The sequence below is a fragment of the Geotrypetes seraphini genome, chromosome 19 (assembly GCF_902459505.1).
Source record: "Geotrypetes seraphini chromosome 19, aGeoSer1.1, whole genome shotgun sequence".
Classification (NCBI taxonomy): domain Eukaryota; kingdom Metazoa; phylum Chordata; class Amphibia; order Gymnophiona; family Dermophiidae; genus Geotrypetes; species Geotrypetes seraphini.
Genome location: NC_047102.1, coordinates 11,188,669 through 11,206,748, shown reverse-complemented (window position 1 = coordinate 11,206,748; position 18,080 = coordinate 11,188,669). Strand labels below are relative to the sequence as shown.

General features: G+C 47.1%; 2 protein-coding genes across 7 annotated transcripts in view; one reads left to right on the top strand and one right to left on the bottom strand.

Moving 5' to 3' along the window:
• TP53I11 (tumor protein p53 inducible protein 11) overlaps nt 1-2,658 on the top strand; it is a 90,480-nt gene extending 87,822 nt beyond the window's left edge. For all 4 annotated transcript variants that reach the window (XM_033928589.1, XM_033928590.1, XM_033928592.1 and 1 more), the window contains exons 5-7: nt 138-234; nt 1,110-1,211; nt 1,561-2,658. In XM_033928589.1, coding sequence (XP_033784480.1) covers nt 138-234; nt 1,110-1,211; nt 1,561-1,694 — 333 coding nt within the window. In that variant the 3' untranslated portion in view covers nt 1,695-2,658. The remainder of the gene's footprint in view (nt 1-137; nt 235-1,109; nt 1,212-1,560) is intronic.
• A 9,894-nt stretch (nt 2,659-12,552) lies between these two features.
• Nucleotides 12,553-18,080, bottom strand: part of TSPAN18 (tetraspanin 18) — a 106,644-nt gene continuing 101,116 nt past the window's right edge. For all 3 annotated transcript variants that reach the window (XM_033928517.1, XM_033928516.1, XM_033928518.1), the window contains one exon: nt 12,553-12,952. In XM_033928517.1, the coding sequence (XP_033784408.1) occupies nt 12,905-12,952 (48 nt within the window). In that variant the 3' untranslated portion in view covers nt 12,553-12,904. The remainder of the gene's footprint in view (nt 12,953-18,080) is intronic.

Here is an 18,080-nt window from a genome sequence, read left to right as displayed (position 1 = left end):
AATGGGCTGGGGTAAAATTGCCAATGTTAATTAAAAGCTTAATTGCCCATTCTAGAATTTTCACTTAGTGCACTCATATAGGTGCCTAATTTTAGGCACGCTCTCCAGAATTACACCTGTTGCTTTTCTCTCCGTAGGCCCTGACCTTCCCAGACCATCTGTACAATGCAGTGTTTGAAGGCGGCTCAGTCAGCAACAGGACCTCCATCCGAATGTATGGGGGCGCCGTCCTCAGTGAGTAGCAGAGCACTCAGACATGGATCGGATACTCTGTGATAACAAGAACCCAGTGGCTTAGTCAGGGGGGAGGGGGGCCATGTTGGTAGGGGTGCTGGCACCCCTCCTCCCCTCGCCATGCGCTCATCCCCCCCTTTTCTTTCCCCGTACCTCTAGTGGTTCACTGCCGCGAGCAACAACTTTAACGTGCTCCTCGTGACCTCATCGTCTCTCCTGCTGACATCACTTCCGGGTGTCATGCATATGAAGTGATGTCAGCGGAGAGACGACGGGGTCTCGAGGAGCACGTTGATGTTCCTGTTGCTCGCGGCAGTGAATAACTAGAGATACGGGCAAGAGAAGGGAAGGGGGGTGCGCGTGCGACTTGGGGGGAGCGGGGAAGGAGAGGACGAGGGCAGGGGAGGGCACCACTACAAGAACCCTCCAAATCAGGAAACAATCTCTAATCACAGACCCACCCCCCTCCCCTCCCATCCCCGTACACAAATCCTTATAGCCGCTTCGGCTAATCTCGCACGCCAACGGTGAGGCACTGCTGTTGCCTCCTGTTTCTTCAAGGTCTAACGTCCCGGAGATGCAGCCGCCTCGTCTTTCAATGAGACCCTGATGCCGCAATGGCTGCTCTTTCCAGGACCTTTCCCCCCCCTCCCCCCCAGCGGCCGCCTTTGTGCTCGCCGATGCCCTCCTCTGGACTCCTCTCTCCTTTTTCAATGACGAGATGTGGGAGTTGCTCTCCAGGATGCTGTAAGTGGCTTCTTTTCCAGCTGTTGCCATCTGTATCCTGAGGAACAGAGGCCGATGGAGTGCTTTTCGTGGGGGATGCTATGGGGCGGTGTTGTATTACCCTGTGCTTTTCTATCCTCTGTGTGCAGGTCTCTCCCTTATCATGTGGAACTCCTTGTACACTGTTGAGAAGGTGGTTATACGCTGGACTTTGTTGACAGAAGCCTGCTACTTTGGAGTGCAGTTCTTAGGTAATGCTATGTTTATATATCTATAATACTCTGAGACAGGCAGTTAAATGATACTGAAAATGACCAATTAGCCCCAAAAGAGTGATTTAACCAATCAGGAGCCACTTCTGGCCAGTTTAATCGCTTTAAAAATTGACCCCCTACAATTTGGCAGAAAGCACAAAAAAAAACAACCCAACTCCCCAAAACCACCATAAACTTTGAAACAAATACAAAATATAAATATGTGACATTATTCCCCAAGAAAATCGTTTTTCAGCGGTGGGGTGTATGGATTAATTCACGGCTGTTTGCAGCATTTCTTCCAGCTCCTTCTAACTGTCTGCCTTTCTCTCTCCTTCCCCACCAGTGACTACGCTCACCCTGATTGAGAACGGAGTGCATTCCGGTGGAGCGTCCATCTTTCTGTTCTGCCAAGCTCTCGGCCTCCTCGTCACCGTTTATTTCTATTACCAAGTGGGGCGCAAAGCCAAAAAGATCTGAAATTCCTCTCTTTCTTTCTTTCTCCTGCCTTTTTTTATTTTTTGTTGTTATGGTTAAAAGCAAATGAACTCTTGGCATCTTCCAGGCAGGATCCACCCAGCCCCGGGACTAAGAGCCTTTCCTGGGATTTTCAAAGTGGTTCAGAGCCTCCCCCCCCCCCCCTACGCTTGTCACATCTCTCCAGAGGAGGACATTCACTGAGCCCGCAGATGTTAAGGACTCAGAATTGCTCCATAGATCCTCATAAGGGACCATTCAAGAAACTGAGATCTGAAAGGCCTTTCACATAATGGACCAGTGATATGTGTTGTACAAGCCTCACTCTAAAATGGTGTTTTTTGAGTTTCTGTAATGCAGACTTGCCCAGTGGCTCAGGCTGTCGTAGCAGAGCTGAGCCAGGGCTATGGAGCATTACAATTTCCCTTTTTTTGAGAGTCTCTGTATTATGATAATATGGTGGGGATCATGATGGCAGAGGCTCCAGGTCAGCGGGGACAATCTGAGCTGGTCCTGGATTTTTGCACGGAGGGACAGGCAACTGCAAAATGTGAGATAAGAAATCCCTGCATTCAGGGGAGCAAAATGCTGAACCGTCAGAAGTTGCCGTTTCTTCCCCCAAATCTTCCCATGGTGGTTGCCAGATCCTGCAGTTCCAAGTCAAAGACAGTGGTCCGTAGGCTCACTTGCCCTCCCCCACTCCTTTACAAAGCTGAGCTAGCGTTTTTAGTGCCGTCCACCGTGGTAACAGCTCTGATGCCCATCGAATTACTATGAGCGGCCGAGCTGTTACCGCCACGGCTTTGTAAAGGAGGGGGTGATAGAAGCAATCTGGAAAAAGCATGAAATAGGCATCAGCTGTATCCAGGGGTTCATAGACAGTAACGCGGAAGACAAAGGCGCGCGCCGACAACTGAGCGCAAGACGGAGGCACGCGCCGAAGAAAAAGACTGTTTTTAGGGGCTGCGACGGGGGGTTTTGTTGGGGAGCCCCCCCCCCACTTTACTTAATACATATCGTGGCGGCGTTGTGGGTGGTTTGGGGGGTTGTAACTCCCCACATTTTAGTGAAAATGTAACTTTTTCCCTAAAAACAGGGAAAAAGTTAAGTTTTCAGTAAAATGTGGGGGGGTTACAACCCCCAAAACCCCCCACAACGCCCCCACAACAACGCAGCGCGATCTGTATTAAGTAAAGTGGGGGGGTTCCCCCCACACCTCCCGTCGTAGCCCCTAAAAAGTCTTTTTCTTCGGCGCGCGCCTCCACGCTGCGCTCAGTTGTCTGCTCGCGCCTTTGTCCCGGCGCGCTTTTGACCTGACACCCTATCCAGGAGACTACGTAGGTTTCTAGCCGAACAGAGCTTATCAGACTGTAGCAAAGTTTGTGTCGTGCTTCCAAGGACTCTCTGCCTGTTCTCTTCCCCTCCCCTCCCCCCCAAGCTGGAAAGGGCTAAAGGTAAAAGGACCAAATCTGGGGGGGGAGGGGGGATGCAGAGGGGCTTAGATATAGATTTTGCACCGGAAGGTTTTGAAGTAATTAGTGGGAGAGCTTTATGGGAAAGAAAGAAATAAAATGCACATCTGGAACATTGAATTTTTCAGCTATGTGCAAATTTGGGTGATTGAGTACGAGATTCTATCTGTTTTGTACTCATTGTATCTCTGAGGGGCAGCAGTGACATCTAGTGGTCAGTTAGAGATAGCTTTTGACTGATGCAGGATAGTGAGAGCATGAAAATGAGTGTGTGTGTGTGTTCCTGTGTGAGACGAGCTAATGCCCTCACTTGCAGGGCTGCAAAGACTCTCAGCCACTCTCTGTATTTGGTGTTGCCTTTGCATCATCACCCATGAAAGATGGAGAGTTAACAAGCTACCCATTCCTGGAAGGAGACTTCATCACCCATGATAGATGGAGAGTTGACAAGCTACCCACTCCTGGAAGGAGACTTCGTCACCCATGAAAGATGGAGAGTTGACAAGCTACCTATTCTTGGAAGGAGACTTCGTTACCCATGATAGATGGAGAGTTAACAAGCTACCTATTCTTGGAAGGAGACTTCGTCATCCATGAAAGATGGAGAGTTGACAAGCTACCCACTCCTGGAAGGAGACTTCGTCACCCATGATAGATGGAGAGTTGACCAGCTACCTATTCCTGGAAGGAGACTTCGTCACCCATGATAGATGGAGAGTTGACAATCTACCTATTCCTGGAAGGAGACTTCGTCACCCATGATAGATGGAGAGTTGACAAGCTACCCACTCCTGGAAGGAGACTTCGTCACCCATAAAAGATGGAGAGTTGACAAGCTACCCACTCCTGGAAGGAGACTTCATCACCCATGAAAGATGGAGAGTTGATAAGCTACTCACTCCTGGAAGGAGACTTCGTCACCCATGATAGATGGAGAGTTGACAAGCTACCTATTCCTGGAAGGAGACTTTGTCACCCATGATAGATGGAGAGTTGACAAGCTACCTATTCCTGGAAGGAGACTTCGTCACCCATGATAGATGGAGAGTTGACAAGCTACCCACTCCTGGAAGGAGACTTCGTCACCCATGAAAGATGGAGAGTTGACAAGCTACCCACTCCTGGAAGGAGACTTTGTCATCCATGAAAGATGGAGAGTTGACAAGCTACCCACTCCTGGAAGGAGACTTCGTCACCATGATGAGGCTGGCAGAAATCCAGGGCTGGCCCCCAAAAAGTCTCCCTTCTGGAATGGGTAACCTAGTCACCCTACTGTGGGTCCAAAGAACATGTTACAGGATCGGTTACAAGAACACTGAGGAGAAACAGCCCCAGCACTGAGCCCAGAGGCACTCCACTGAGCTCCCCTTTCCTCATTACGAATGCCATTGACCGTTCACCTTTGTTGCCCGTCATTCTTTTAATTTCTAATCCAGTTTAGCACTTTAGGACCACTCCCCTCCTCCTGTCAGGTTGTCCACAACCTGTGTGGAAGGACATCGGAAACATGACAAAAGCGTGTCACAGTCACTACTCGCCCCTGATCGAAGTTTTAGGTTAACAGGCCAAAGACACTGAGCAAACATTTCGGACACCATCTCGCTCCGGGGAAATCCACGCAGCCTTGGAGCTTTCATTTTAGGGCAGGGGTAGGGAACTCCTGTCTTCGAGAGCCGTATTCCAGTCGGGTTTTCAGGATTTCCCCAATGAATATGCATTGAAATCAGTGCATGCACATAGATCTCATGCATATTCATTGGGGAAATCCTGAAAACCCGACTGGAATACAGCTCTCGAGGACTGGAGTTCCCTACCCCTGGGCTAGGGGGTTACCATATGGCTCCAGAAAAAGGAGAACGGATTGGGACATCCGGGTTTTACTTCTACTGAAAGCAGTGGAAGTAAGGAGGACAGATTGAGACTTCTGGGCTTTACTTCTACTGAAACCAATGGAAGTAAAACCTGGACGTCTCAATCCGTCCTCTTTTTTTCTGGTAACCTGAACTGAGGCACACTACAGATTCACAATACAAATAGGCCAAATTTGCTTTAACAAGATAAACATCTGACATGACGCCCTAAATAGGCCTGGTCTGTGAAAACAGGACTCATCCCCATTCTAAGTGATGGGATTTCCACTGAGGAAGAGCACGTCTTCAGCTATTTGCTGGCAAATGGACTGTTTGAGAAAGCCTTAGCCATGCTGGCACAGCAGCTGACACCCTGGCTTGCTTTGGAACTGCAGATTTCTGTTACCCCCTTGGGTGAAAAGCTTTTGCAAAGAGAATAAAGGTGTTAAGTGCTGTTACTGTCAAAAATAAAGGCCAGAAAGGGAACAGAAAACTCTGAAATTACAATGGAGGAAGGGGGGGTGAGGTGGATACCTTCAGCACAAGGATTTTTTTTCAGAGTAGAGAATTGTAAAGTGTCAGATGTTTTTAGAGATGAGCTCTTTTCATTGATTTGTAAACTGTACATTGGGGGGGGGGGGTTATTCACACTTTTAATGGTGCCTTTTAAAAAGGGAAAGACAAAAGCAGGAAAAACAGTGGAAGGAATCCAGTACTGTGTGTAATTTGTGGGTTTTCTGTGCTGTGAGGTGCAAAATTATGTTTATGCCCCCTCAACACGATACCTCAATACCTTTCATGAAAAGAGCCAGTCGTTGCAGAGCCTGATCTGCCCTTCACACAGTTCAAAGGTCTTTCCACATGAATGCAATGGACTAAGTCACTATGAAATAGGAAGGAACATTTCATAAAATCTGTATTCACCAGTCTGTGTTTGATATTGCATGTAATAAGTCTACATTGAGGAAAATATACAGGTGCCTTTTCTGGGCCATCCATGGTAGTCCCGGCCTAAATTTCTGCTAAAAACGAATGTACTAGGGAGGAGAACGGGATTGTTTCCAGTGCCACTGTGTGGAAACTGAGGTGGGAAATGGAGCTGCCGTGCACTAGGTGTGGAGCCTGAGGCCCAGTTGTAACGGAAAGATGCCTTACAACTTTTCAGTGGAAGTGCACGGGTTATTAACAAGGCACTTGACAATGGAAACATTTTAGGAGGAAAATTGTAACTCTTTACGATAAACTAAACTTCAAAATACAGGAAGTCTCAGTGTCAAAGAACATAAGGAGAGCCGCCTTACTGGATCAGCCCAATGGTCCATCAAGCCCAGTAGCCCGTTCTCATGGTGGCCAATCCAGGTCCCTAGTACTTGGCCAAAACCCAAGGAGTAGCAACATTCCAGCATCTCAAAAAATAGAAAGATTCTGGAACCCCAATGAGAGCAACATTCTGGAGCTGAGATTGTGATGTCATAATGCCTCATTCCACCAATGCCTCAGAGCCAACCTCATAAGTGATGTCAAAATAGCTCGATTGTCCTATACTTGGCTCACATAAAAATAGCCATACTAGGTCAGACCAACGGTCCATCAAGCCCAGTAGTCTGTTCTCACGGTGGCCAATCCAGGTCACTAGTACCTGGCCAAAACCCAAGGAGTAGCAACATTCCAGAGCTTAGATTGTGATGTCATAATGCCTCGTTCCACATTGCCTCAGAGCCAAACTCATCAATGATGTCACAATGGCTTGATTGTCCTATACTTGGCTCACATAAAAATAGCCATACTGGGTCAGACCAACGGTCCATCAAGCCCAGTAGCCCGTTCTCACGGTAGCCAATCCTGGTCACTAGTACCTGGCCATAACCCAAAGAGTAGTAACATTCCAGAATCCCAAAGAGTAACAAAAGATTCTAGAACCCCAATGAGTATCAATATTCCAGGCAGAATCTCAAAGAATAGAAAGATTCCGGAACCCCAAATAATAGCAACATCCAGGTCAAGCAGTAGCTTCCCCCATGTCTTTCTCAATAACAGACTATGGACTTTTCCTCCAGGAACTTGTTCAAACCTTTCTTAAAACCAGCTACGCTATCCGCTCTTACCACAACCTCTGGCAATGCGTTCCAGAGCGTAACTATTCTCTGAGTGAAAAAATATTTCCTCCTATTGGTTTTAAAAGTATTTCCCTGCAACTTCATCGAGTGTCCCCTAGTCATTGTAATTTTTGACGGATTGAAAAACCGATCCACTTGTACGTGGAAGATATAAATGGTAGAATTCAGCAGTGCCGGACATCATGTCAGCACTGCTCTGCCGTGTTTGCCCCAGATCCTTTCCATGCCCCTCCCCTCCCCTTTTGCATTATGATGTGAATTTTGCATGCAGCCTCTTCGAAGCCTCATCACCTACCTGGCGTATTCCAGCCTCATGGATTTCGGATAAATATGAAGCCTGCTGTTGGCTGACACAAATCTCCTTCCCATGTCCCTCTTTTGTTTTCTTGTGCTGACGTCATGGATTTTGTGAACCTTTTTTTTTTTTTTTTTTTTGGGGGGGGGGGTTCATGCCACAATTTAACTCTAACCAAATTGTTCAGGAATAGTGAGGTTCTGCTAGTGCAGCTTTCTGATAACAAACAGTACAGCAGCACAGCTTAATCAGAGAAACGGAAAAATCTTTTATTTTTTTAACTATTCTTCTTTTTCTTGGGAATCAAACAGAGACCAGAAAGAATGGGTGGGGAGGGGAAGATAAGCTGAGCCTAAAAATGATATTTGGTCTCCCTGGGCTAAATTATTCAGGACTTCTGGGGTGATATTACGAATCAGAGCCACCAGATGTCAGCATCCACAGGTGACAAGAGGCACTGCCCAGATAATCCATATAAATCTGAAGCTCTTTATGCTAGAATTCGAGAGGAAATTTGGTTTCAGTTTTGCATGCAAGCAAGCCTAGTTTACACACACAATCTCCTTTATGGGGAGCCATGTGTTCTGTGCTTCTACTTCCCCCATTCCCCACTCTACAATACACAATCCCAAGGATGGGACAGGAGCAGGTGAAGGGCAGGGATTTCCACATCTGTCCTCATTTATTGATTCAATTTTCTATACTGTTCTCCCAGGGCAACTCAGAATGGTTTAAATGAATTTATCCAGATGCTCAAGCATTTTCCCTGTCTGTCCTGGTGGGATCACAATCTATCTAATGTACCTGGGGCAATGGGGGGATTAAGTGAATTTGAACCCACAACCCCTTTGCCACATTCTCATGAATTCACAGCCAGTCAGCAGCATATCCACAATGAATAAGCAGGAGATTGAGGTATGCTGCTTTGTGTTGGGTTTTCAGGATATCCACAAGAGAGACAGTGAGTGGATGATGGATTTTGGTAGCTCTGCAATAGGGGAAGTCGGGAGAAATTTAGGCAGGATTAGTTGCATCAGACTCGACCAAAATGGAAGCCAGCCTGCAAGACTCAGCTAGCTAGAACCCACGGCTGGTGGAATCAGTACAAGATCACCCCAGGACTGGGCATATGCCTGATGGCTGGCTGCTGGAAGATCAATGCCAACAGCTAGGAATGAGAACAGATGACCATTATAAACCCTCTGCCCATTCCCTGACCACTAAATCAGGCAACTGACATTTATTCAAGGGCAAATGAGGCTCTTACAGATGAGAGGGCAGCGGAAACTGATAGGGATCTCGGCATCAATCAGTTCTGCTCAGTCACCCCCCCCCCCCCCCAAGAGGGCATTACTGAAAACATCAATCTGCCGTCTTCTTCCCCCCTCACCCGCCGGTCCTACGCCTGGGTCTCTCCTCCTTTCAGACAGAAGACGCTTTACATTTTCCCACATCGCATTTGTTTCCACGGGACAAGGCGTGCGTCGCGGAGGTCATTACACTTGAACCACTACAGTCTGTGGTGCACCGGTAGCAACAACTCTGCTTTATGATGACGACGAGCACAGTAGCATCCTCGCTCGACCCTTTGATCCACAACGTTGGGCTTCTTTCAGAAGTTAGGGTTACCAGACATCTGGATTTTCCCCCAGACATGTGCTCCGCTCCTTTGTCCGGGTTTTGAAACGCTTCCAACAAATCCCTGTCGAGAAGGAGGGCATCCACACGCGCAGCGGGGGATGGGGGTGGGAGTAGGGGGTCTGGATTTTCTGTTCGGAAAATCTGGTAACCCTAATTATGGTTCACCTTTTTATACCCCACTTCTGAAGACGGAGATGAATTACCTGTGGCAGCATCATTAAAGAACATGATCTCAACCCCAAAAATACGACGTATTGAATTTGACAGGGCAGTGTCTGCTCACAAAATAACACAGACAACCTGGGCACTGAAATCCTTTTACTTTCTCTATTTATTATTATTTTTTTTTAATAAGAAACAAAGGTGAACAGAGGCTGCAGTCTTTCCTGCGCTGTCCAATAACCAGAATTCTTAGAAAAAGCATCAGGAGAAATTACCTGCACAGTCATAAGAAAAAAGGAACATTTATGCTCTCAAAATAGAAGATCTTTCAAAATATTTACATTAATCCCTGCTCAACTCCCTTCAGCCCCTCCAGAAAAAAAAAAACATTTAAAAACCCGCTCAGCAGATTATACCATCCAATAAGCTCTGCAGAATAAATACCCCACCGTGACTCAGCACAGCGGAACCGACCGATGCACCAGGAGCAGCGCTGGGTTCGGTACAGGTCGGGGAACTTCCTGTATCGATTTCTTTTTCAGCGATTCAAAAGTTTCTTACGGAAAAGAAACTTGCATGTCAGAAAACGTCACATTGCCCTTGTTTTCAGGGAATGTCTGAGGACCTCTAGTGGATACTTTCCCATACGCAAAAAAGTTATGCGTAATAATTCAGACGTTGCTTTACAAAAGTGAAGCTTACGCAGGTCTTTCCCCTTTTTAACTGCAGCCATAAAATGGCCTATTTTCTATTTTTTAAAATTTTTTTAGTAATGACCATGTGCCAAGGGTGGCATTAGCATTCATTTTTGAAATTTACGTGTCAGCACCTACCGCCACTTGTTTAAAAACCGGTGAGGGTCTCTGCTTTATCCATGCGCTAACCAGTTTGCATGCAGTAATGCAATGCGCTAACTGGCCAATGCAGGAATGCCTACTGTCTGCCCTTGACACGCCCCCCTAAAAAAAAGCCCAATTTTATTAAAAAATTGCGCGCACATTTTGGAGTTACTGCAGGATGCTTGAGGTCATCTCATGGTACTCAATTTTTAGCTGAGTTAGGCTCTCTTTAGCAGCGAACAGTTTAGTAAAAGGGCCCCTTAATTTCTTGAACAGAAAGGGCCAAAAGCACAGGAAGGTAACATCACATGCCCAAGGTCACAGAGAGCTGGTATTAAAAGGCAAAAATGGATCTTGTGTCCCAGGGCTTCCACAGTAACACAGCACAGTGTAAAGATGACACAACCACTCCTCCTTCTCAGATATCTCCATGACCGGATTTAAATATACAGAAAACAGGCATCTGCCTAAGGTTAGGGTTACCATACGTCTGGGGAAACCCAGATATGGGCCTCTTTTTAGAGGTCTGTCTGGGTGCTCAGATGGACTTTCCAAAACCCAGTAGTTTGTCCAGGTTTTGGAAAGCCTTACCTCTGACCGTGTATGGAGGGCTTCTGAGCATGCATCCGCACATGCTCAGAGGCCCTCCGGACACAATCTGGAGGTCGGAGAAAAAAGATGAGGGTTTTGTGGGGGTCGAGCTGGAGGCGGAACAAGGCAAGGCTGAGGGCAGAATGGGGTGGGACCACGTGTCAAGGTTTCTACATGGGAAAATCTGGTAGCCCTACCTAAGGTGATAAATTTCAGGGGAGTGTCAAATATTTGGGCCAGCCTTCTCCCATTTACTTTAGAACCATGGATTTATGGTTAGGGCAAAGTAATGTTAACTGCTCTATTATCGTCCAGGGAAGAGCAGTATATTAAATATAAGTCAACCATAAGTCATATGTGGGCGTTTCACTTTAAAGAAGCATGCAACATCGCCAGTCCAGGTTTCTAATCTCTAGGAATGAACCCCTCTATTTCTAAGTTCTGAGGTCCTCCCAAAATCTTTAGTCTGGCCCTGGATGTTCCTGAAGGTCTGAGACCCTCCCTCTTCAAGTTACCGCTGCCAAGAGAATTGAGATCTCAGAACATGCAGAAAGAGCGATGAGCCGGCCTACCCACAATGCACTGCTAGTGCCTAGGCTGCCATCTTTAGTCCCTGCCACAAGGAGTTGCGGTTGATTATTACACCTTAGTGCCTGTTTGGAAAGCCTTGTTTTTGGTGCACTGCTGTAGTACAACCTCATGGGACTAGGAAGGCTGGCAGGTTGGTCTGAGAGAGAGAGAGATGGCAAATTTGGAGGCAGAGGAGGGGTGCTGGACCAGGAGAGGGAGGGAGGACTGGAGGAGAGCCTTGACTTATATACGGCCATTTTTAGTCCTAAAGCCGCCCTTGACTTATACATGAGTATATGGGGTGGTGCTCTCATTTTGGGCATGGTAGCAAGTTTTATGTCCTCAGTGGGGTCTGTGGTAAATTATTAACCCCTCATATTGTGCTGGTTCTCCATCTGGGTCAAGACGGGGTCATTCTCTACTCATGTCTCAGATTCTGCACCTGGATCTTTGCCAAAATGAGGAAGAGGAGCCAACAGAATAAGAGTTTGGGAGGGGCACTGCTAGGGCAGGCAAGGGGGAGAAGGTCTCTGCTTATGAGAACAGCGTTCGTCCCAAATGCCAAGCGCATCCTGCTAGGTCAGCGGATATCCACGGTAATGTCTGCTGAAGAAGAAATCTACCCCTTCCAGGATGCAAAAAGAGGGGTGTAGGAATGTGGTTGTTACAGTATGTTCCCCCCCACCACTGTCACATCAACAAAGAAAACTGATGCAGTAAAAAAAAGTAACCTGCCAGCAAAAATGCAGATTAAACTTCTTAGTGCTCCAAAGCTCTGTTTCCCATCCCCTGTACTGCAGTAAAAGGATGATAGTCATACTTCATACATAGCTTGCTACCACCACCCACCCATCCCACCCCCACAACCCCCTTCAATCACAGTGATGCTCTGTTAGTTAATACAAGGATGTATCTTTGTGCCTAATATGCGTCGATACAGACTGCAACGTTCCTACCAGGTCCACACAAGCCAACAGGTGAATGTTCTGCAAGGAGAACTTTGATGATGAAGGTGCGGTGGGGAAGTGGGGGGGGGTGGGGAAGTGTGCATCTCTCCAGGACAGATGACGCAAACACATCCTCAGTAGTTGGTGCTCTCTCCTGGATTCAGTGCACTGGGAGCTGAGCTGATGAGCACGCTCTAGTGGGCAGATCTGTAATTGCACATAGCAAAGCCTCTGGACTGGTCGCTTGTTCATTGCCTGCCACTCGATGCCTGTAGCCGCGGTCATCCTGCAGCCCCGGGCTCTCACTGCATCACTGCTCCACCTCAATGAACACAGCTTCCCCTGGACACTCGCGGTCTGCCAGCTCCTTCTGTTACTTTCTTGATTCTAGCGTGCATCCAATGGAGCTGGTATCAGCCCTGGGGGTTATGTGGCTCGTGCTGGAATGGTATTTTTGTTTTCCTCTCAGAGGTCCGTGAATTGGGTAATGGTCTTGCTCCAAGTGCTCTTCGGCTTCTCCCTCTGCTAGACTAAGACCCTTCCCTCCTGCTCAAGGAGCATAAATATTAACGAACAGCACCTCAAAGTCCCTGCCCCTGAAGTACAGTCTTTTTCCTTCATATATTACAATCCAAAGCTGTTCAAAAAAAAAATAAAAAATGAAAAAGTCTTGTTTTCCTGTTTCCATGCCTGCACCTCGGAATCTTCCTATCGCAACCTTGGCAGCATCTACTGGATCCCTCGGAACAGGCACATGGCAAAAATCATGGCAAAGAGCTGTAAAGAAAGACAGGAGAATTAGCAGGGAGGCAGGCGAACTGTTTCACTAAAGAAATGACTTCGACACAGGAGCAGACTCCCTCGAGTCATCCGAAGGTCTACAACAGCACCAAAGTCCGACAAATAAGGAAGCATCCCAAGGTGTCCTCTGGCTGCGTCTACTTTTGACGACTGGAAGCATCCACACATCTTATACTAGCCTTTATTACTGTGAAGGCACTCATGCATAACTTATGACGGGTGGGGCTAATACACAGATTCTGTGCCTCTCCAGACATGTGGCAAAAGGAACACGCTCCGGATCTCAAACCGCAATCGTGATCACATGGCTTTTGTTGTGTCATTTCTCAAGAACCTCACTATTGCTGACACAAAGTATCCGACTACTGTGTGCGAAAGCTACAGAATGCCACAGTGATACATGCAACTTAATTGTTGTATTAGTTGCTAATTAGCATTAATAAACAATAAGACTAAAATTGGTACTAATTGGTGTTAATTTGCAGTTACACATGGAATCGCCCTTAGTTGGCATTCTTCAGTTTGAGCACACAAATTTCATAGTACACAACTGCAAGGGGGGGGGGGTGTACCAGGGAGGGGCATGGCCAGTGGCGTAGCCAGGGTGGGAGGCGCCCAGGGTGGTGACATTCTCCCTCCCCCGCCACACGTGCACGCCCCTTCCCCCGTGCCTCTTTAACTTCCCCGGCATGAGCAGCATCTCCAACTTGCTGCCCAATCACATCCTGGTCCCGCGACCAGGAAGTGATGTAAGGGGGGGGGGGGAGAGCCGAGACCAACAAAGGCAGCAGATTGGACGTGAAGGCGCGTGCAGGGTGGGGGAGGGGTGGGAAGGAGCAGGCGGCCGAGAGGAGGAGAGGTGCCCCCCTGCCTCTATTACTTTTTTTTTTTTTTTTAGTTCAATAATTTTATTGAATATTATAAGAATTATAAACAGAAAGCAGGTCAAACACATAGAATCATAATAAAAATCATGTATCAAATATTCGTATCTACAATCGTTTGAATACTCTCTCTCTTCCTTTATCTTTCTCTCTCCTGCCTCTATTACTACACCACTGGGCATGGCACATTGGGGGTTGCCTAGTATTTACTGCGCAATATCATAATACGCAACTGCGAGGAGGGTGTACGTAATGTGCACAGGGTATAGAATACTATCAGTTGCATACCTAACTAATAGCAGTGCTCAGGCCTAACTTTAGGTCCATGATTTGAGACATGAAAGAATTTTATAAGCCTGGATTCTATAAATGATGCCCGAATTAGTCACCTAGATTGGAGTGCCTAGCTGATCTAGGTACCTAATTTAATTATTTAAAAAAGCTCAGACGGCGCTCATAATAATCAACAACGAGCTCATAATTGGGAAAAATCAAAACTAATTGGGTGGTCATTCATTTGGTCACACTGTTGGAAGAGAGAGATCACTGGAACAGGACATCACGTTTGGGAAGATCGAAGGAGCTAGGCGAAGAGGGCGAACTGTAACCAGGCGGCTGGACACGTCGACAGCTACTGTGGGGACCTCGTCGGACTAGCACCTGACCGTCTTCTTTTTTGGATCTTTAACTCGTCAGGCCGTTGGGACTCGAACCAGAGTCGACGGCGCCTAATGCACGAACTCAGTAGGCGCCTATGAATTTCAGGTAGGCGCCTAGTCCAAGGTGCCTACCAGAAAGTGGGCATGGTTAGGAGTGGATTGCGAGTGGATCTTAGACTTTTTGGGGGTGTGCGTGCCTAAACTGGACTTAGGCAACGATAAGAGCCTAACTTAGGTACTGGTATTTAGGCCAAGAAAACCCCGCTATAGATAGAGGGTGCCCAAGGTTTTGCTGCGATTCTATAAACGGTGCCTAACTCATGATTAATATGCGCTATGTGTCGTGTTCCTCGGTGACTATATTTTAGGTGCTGTTGGGTCAGAGCCACTGTGTACATCTTCCCGCTACCTGACTTTAGGTGACCTTCAGAGAATTGCCCCCTTTAAGGGCAATTCTTTTACAGGGCACCTGCTAGGAGCCTACTCTAGAAAGGAGAGTAGGAACCCAGTATGCCCAGTTCCCTGCCCAAACGCACAGGGATCATACACTGCCATGAACATGACATCATGTTTGCACATGACATCATGTTTGCCGCTACAGAATAATGTAAGTTGCGCACTTCCCTGCCGCCAAGTCTCCGAGGCACATTCAGGTAGGTGTTCCCATGCCAAGTATGCTAGAATTCTATTATGGAATCTGGGGCCCAGAATGACACGGTGACAAAATTCATCACCGTTCCCGTGGATAACCGTGGGAAACCATCTCCATGTCATTCTTTAAGGAGAGAGAGAGAGAGAGAGAAGGAGAATATTGTTGAGCACAACCATTGACCCTCAAGCGTTGCATTGAAGAATGCTGGTATAGAAGGCCTGAGGTTGAGCAGACACTAAGGAATGACACGGGATTGTTTCCTGCTGTTATCCGCGGGGATGGGAATGGTGATGAATTTTGTCACCGTGTCATTCTCTACCTGGGCACCCAGCTGCCACTATTAGGGTTACCATACGGCTCCAGAAAAAGGAGGACGGATTGAGACATCTATTGAAAGCAATAGAAGTAAGGAGGACAGATTAAGACATCTACATGTTACTTCCACTGAAAGCAATGGGAGTAACACCTGGATGTCTCAATCCGTCCTCCTTTTTCTGGAGCCTTATGGTAACCCTAGCTATTACACAATAGGTTCCTACCACATAGGCACCCAGTTGAATTCCCCCCAAGAATTCTGCATCTTCCAGTAGCAGAATTACAGTACTATGAGAGAGCTGTGCACTAGGGGGCAGCATCGCTCTGGAAATCCTCTCATCTCTGGGACCTGAATTTTAATTCCAATGCCCAGTGCTACAGGAACACAAAATATCACTCAAGATATAACTCCAGCCAGCATGAATTTCTTCTAGAGAAAGAGAATTCAATGCATTCTTATAACAAGAATAACTTCTACAATAATGATTAGGGATAGGTATCCATAAAAGTTTTGTTTGGTGTCATTTAGGGGAATGTTCATTTTCTTCAGGGGTTCCCCCTCCTCCACCTTGTCATCATGGGAGATGACACAAAGTGAAAATTTCCTACCCCCCCCCCCCCCCATTCTGGTTCTCCTTCCTCCACTCTTCTCTCTTTCCAGGAACAGATATGCCTCCCTTCCCCCCTTCCTCATGGTTCTCCACCCCTCAGTAGGTCCCCTAGTCCTACTTGAATCCCCGGTGGTCCCTTGGGACAGGAGCAATGATCATTTGCTCCCGCACATGGCTGCAGCCACATCCAATATGGCAGCTAGAAAAGTCATAGCATCGCTCTTGCCCCCAAAAGACTTCCACTGGACCAGCAAGGATTCAGGTAAACCTGGGGGAGGGCCTATGGGGAGTTGGCAGGGGGACTTGGATCACTGGGAAGGTCTGTTGACTATGGAGGGGACCTGTCATTGGCAAATGAAATTCTGCCCATTTTCATTTGTCAATAACAGGAAACAACGGTGAAAATGGCAGCTTCATTATTAATGACTGTCCGTCCCTAATAAGGATGAGTGCTCTTATAGAGAGGCCTTCGGTTTGCTGCTCACTAGGACATCGCTGTAGTTAAAGATCCTCCAGAGCAGAAAACGATTTGTGAACACTCTTTCTTCCGTTGATGACCTGGCCCACGTGGAGGAAACACTTTGTTCTTCACTGAAGAGACCCTAAACCCCCTGCACATCCTCTCTCAAGCCATGCAGTCCCCAGCACCTCAGATTGGTTCCAGCATCCAACAAGCAATGGAGTTTCTATGACATGACTTGGCCTTGTCAAGAAGGCTCCTTGAGATGCTGGAGTCTCAGTCTCAAGCCATCGCCCTGTTGCCACCCTCCATGCCCCCCCCCCCCACCCTCAAAATCAGCTCAACATACTGGTGCTGCCCAGCCTATGAATGTGCCTCGTGATAGAGAACAAAGGCTAAGAGTAGGAAGACCACTTCGCCCAGTAACAGTACCGAATCAGAACCTCTCTCTCACAATGAGACACACAACTTAATTCGGCCTATGTCAGGTTCGAATATCTCAAGGCCAGTGTATTTGATACCAGCCTGAGGAAGGAGACCTGCTGAAGGAATGAGTCAGTGAGGGAAACGGCCTCATAAAAACCACTGCTGTTGATGAGAGAGTCCTGGAGACACTCCAATGATTAGTGCTGGCCAGGCCTCTCATTCCCGGCACCTCCCACCTTCCCCTTCCTTCCCAAACTTATCCTTTGTCCTTGGAAAGCAGGGTCCACACACTCCCCAGCTCTAACTAGCGCAGGCGTTCTGAATAATAACCCTCCTCTCCAAGCCAGAACAACTCCTGACCAGAAATCCTCTCTAAGGCCTGTTTCCTTCCCCTCCTCCCTTTCCCTGTCCTCTGTGACTGAGCACCAACAGCTGCCGAGGACTGGCTCAAATTTTTCTGGGTTTGTCACTCAGCAGCTGAATAAATATAAAACAGAGATTGAGGTGATCTGCCAATGAATTGTTCTTATCAAAAACAATAGTGGAGGGTTTCATCAGATTCTTTAAAAGGTGGAAGAAGGTGTCTCGGTGACTTGCTGTGGGACTGAATTTGGTTTATACCTTAGTGCCAATTACATGCAGACACAGTAGGAAACGTCCCTGTCCCCAGGGACTTACAGTCTAAGGACCCTTTATCGCCATGGCACACTTCAATTGGCAATAACTTGTGTTTCTTCTCAATAATACAACTTAACATTTAAAAAAAATTGCAGATCAAGCTGCATTAAAATATCATGAGCTGCTTCGCATGCAAATGTATGCAACGCAGGTCATTATTATGCAAAACGAATACCACAGCGTGTGAAAGCTGTGTTGTTTATGGAAAGTAAAAAAAACCAACATCAGTTATATCAAAAATGAAAACGTACTGTTAATAAGTATTGTTGGGACCACTGAGATGTATAAATTATAAAAGATAAAGTGTGAAAAAAAAAAACCAGACCTCAATACTATGGGGCTCATAATCGAAACTTAAACACGTCTTAAAACCCGCCCAAGTCAGCACTTGGCTGACCTACAAGACAGGTCGTTCAAGT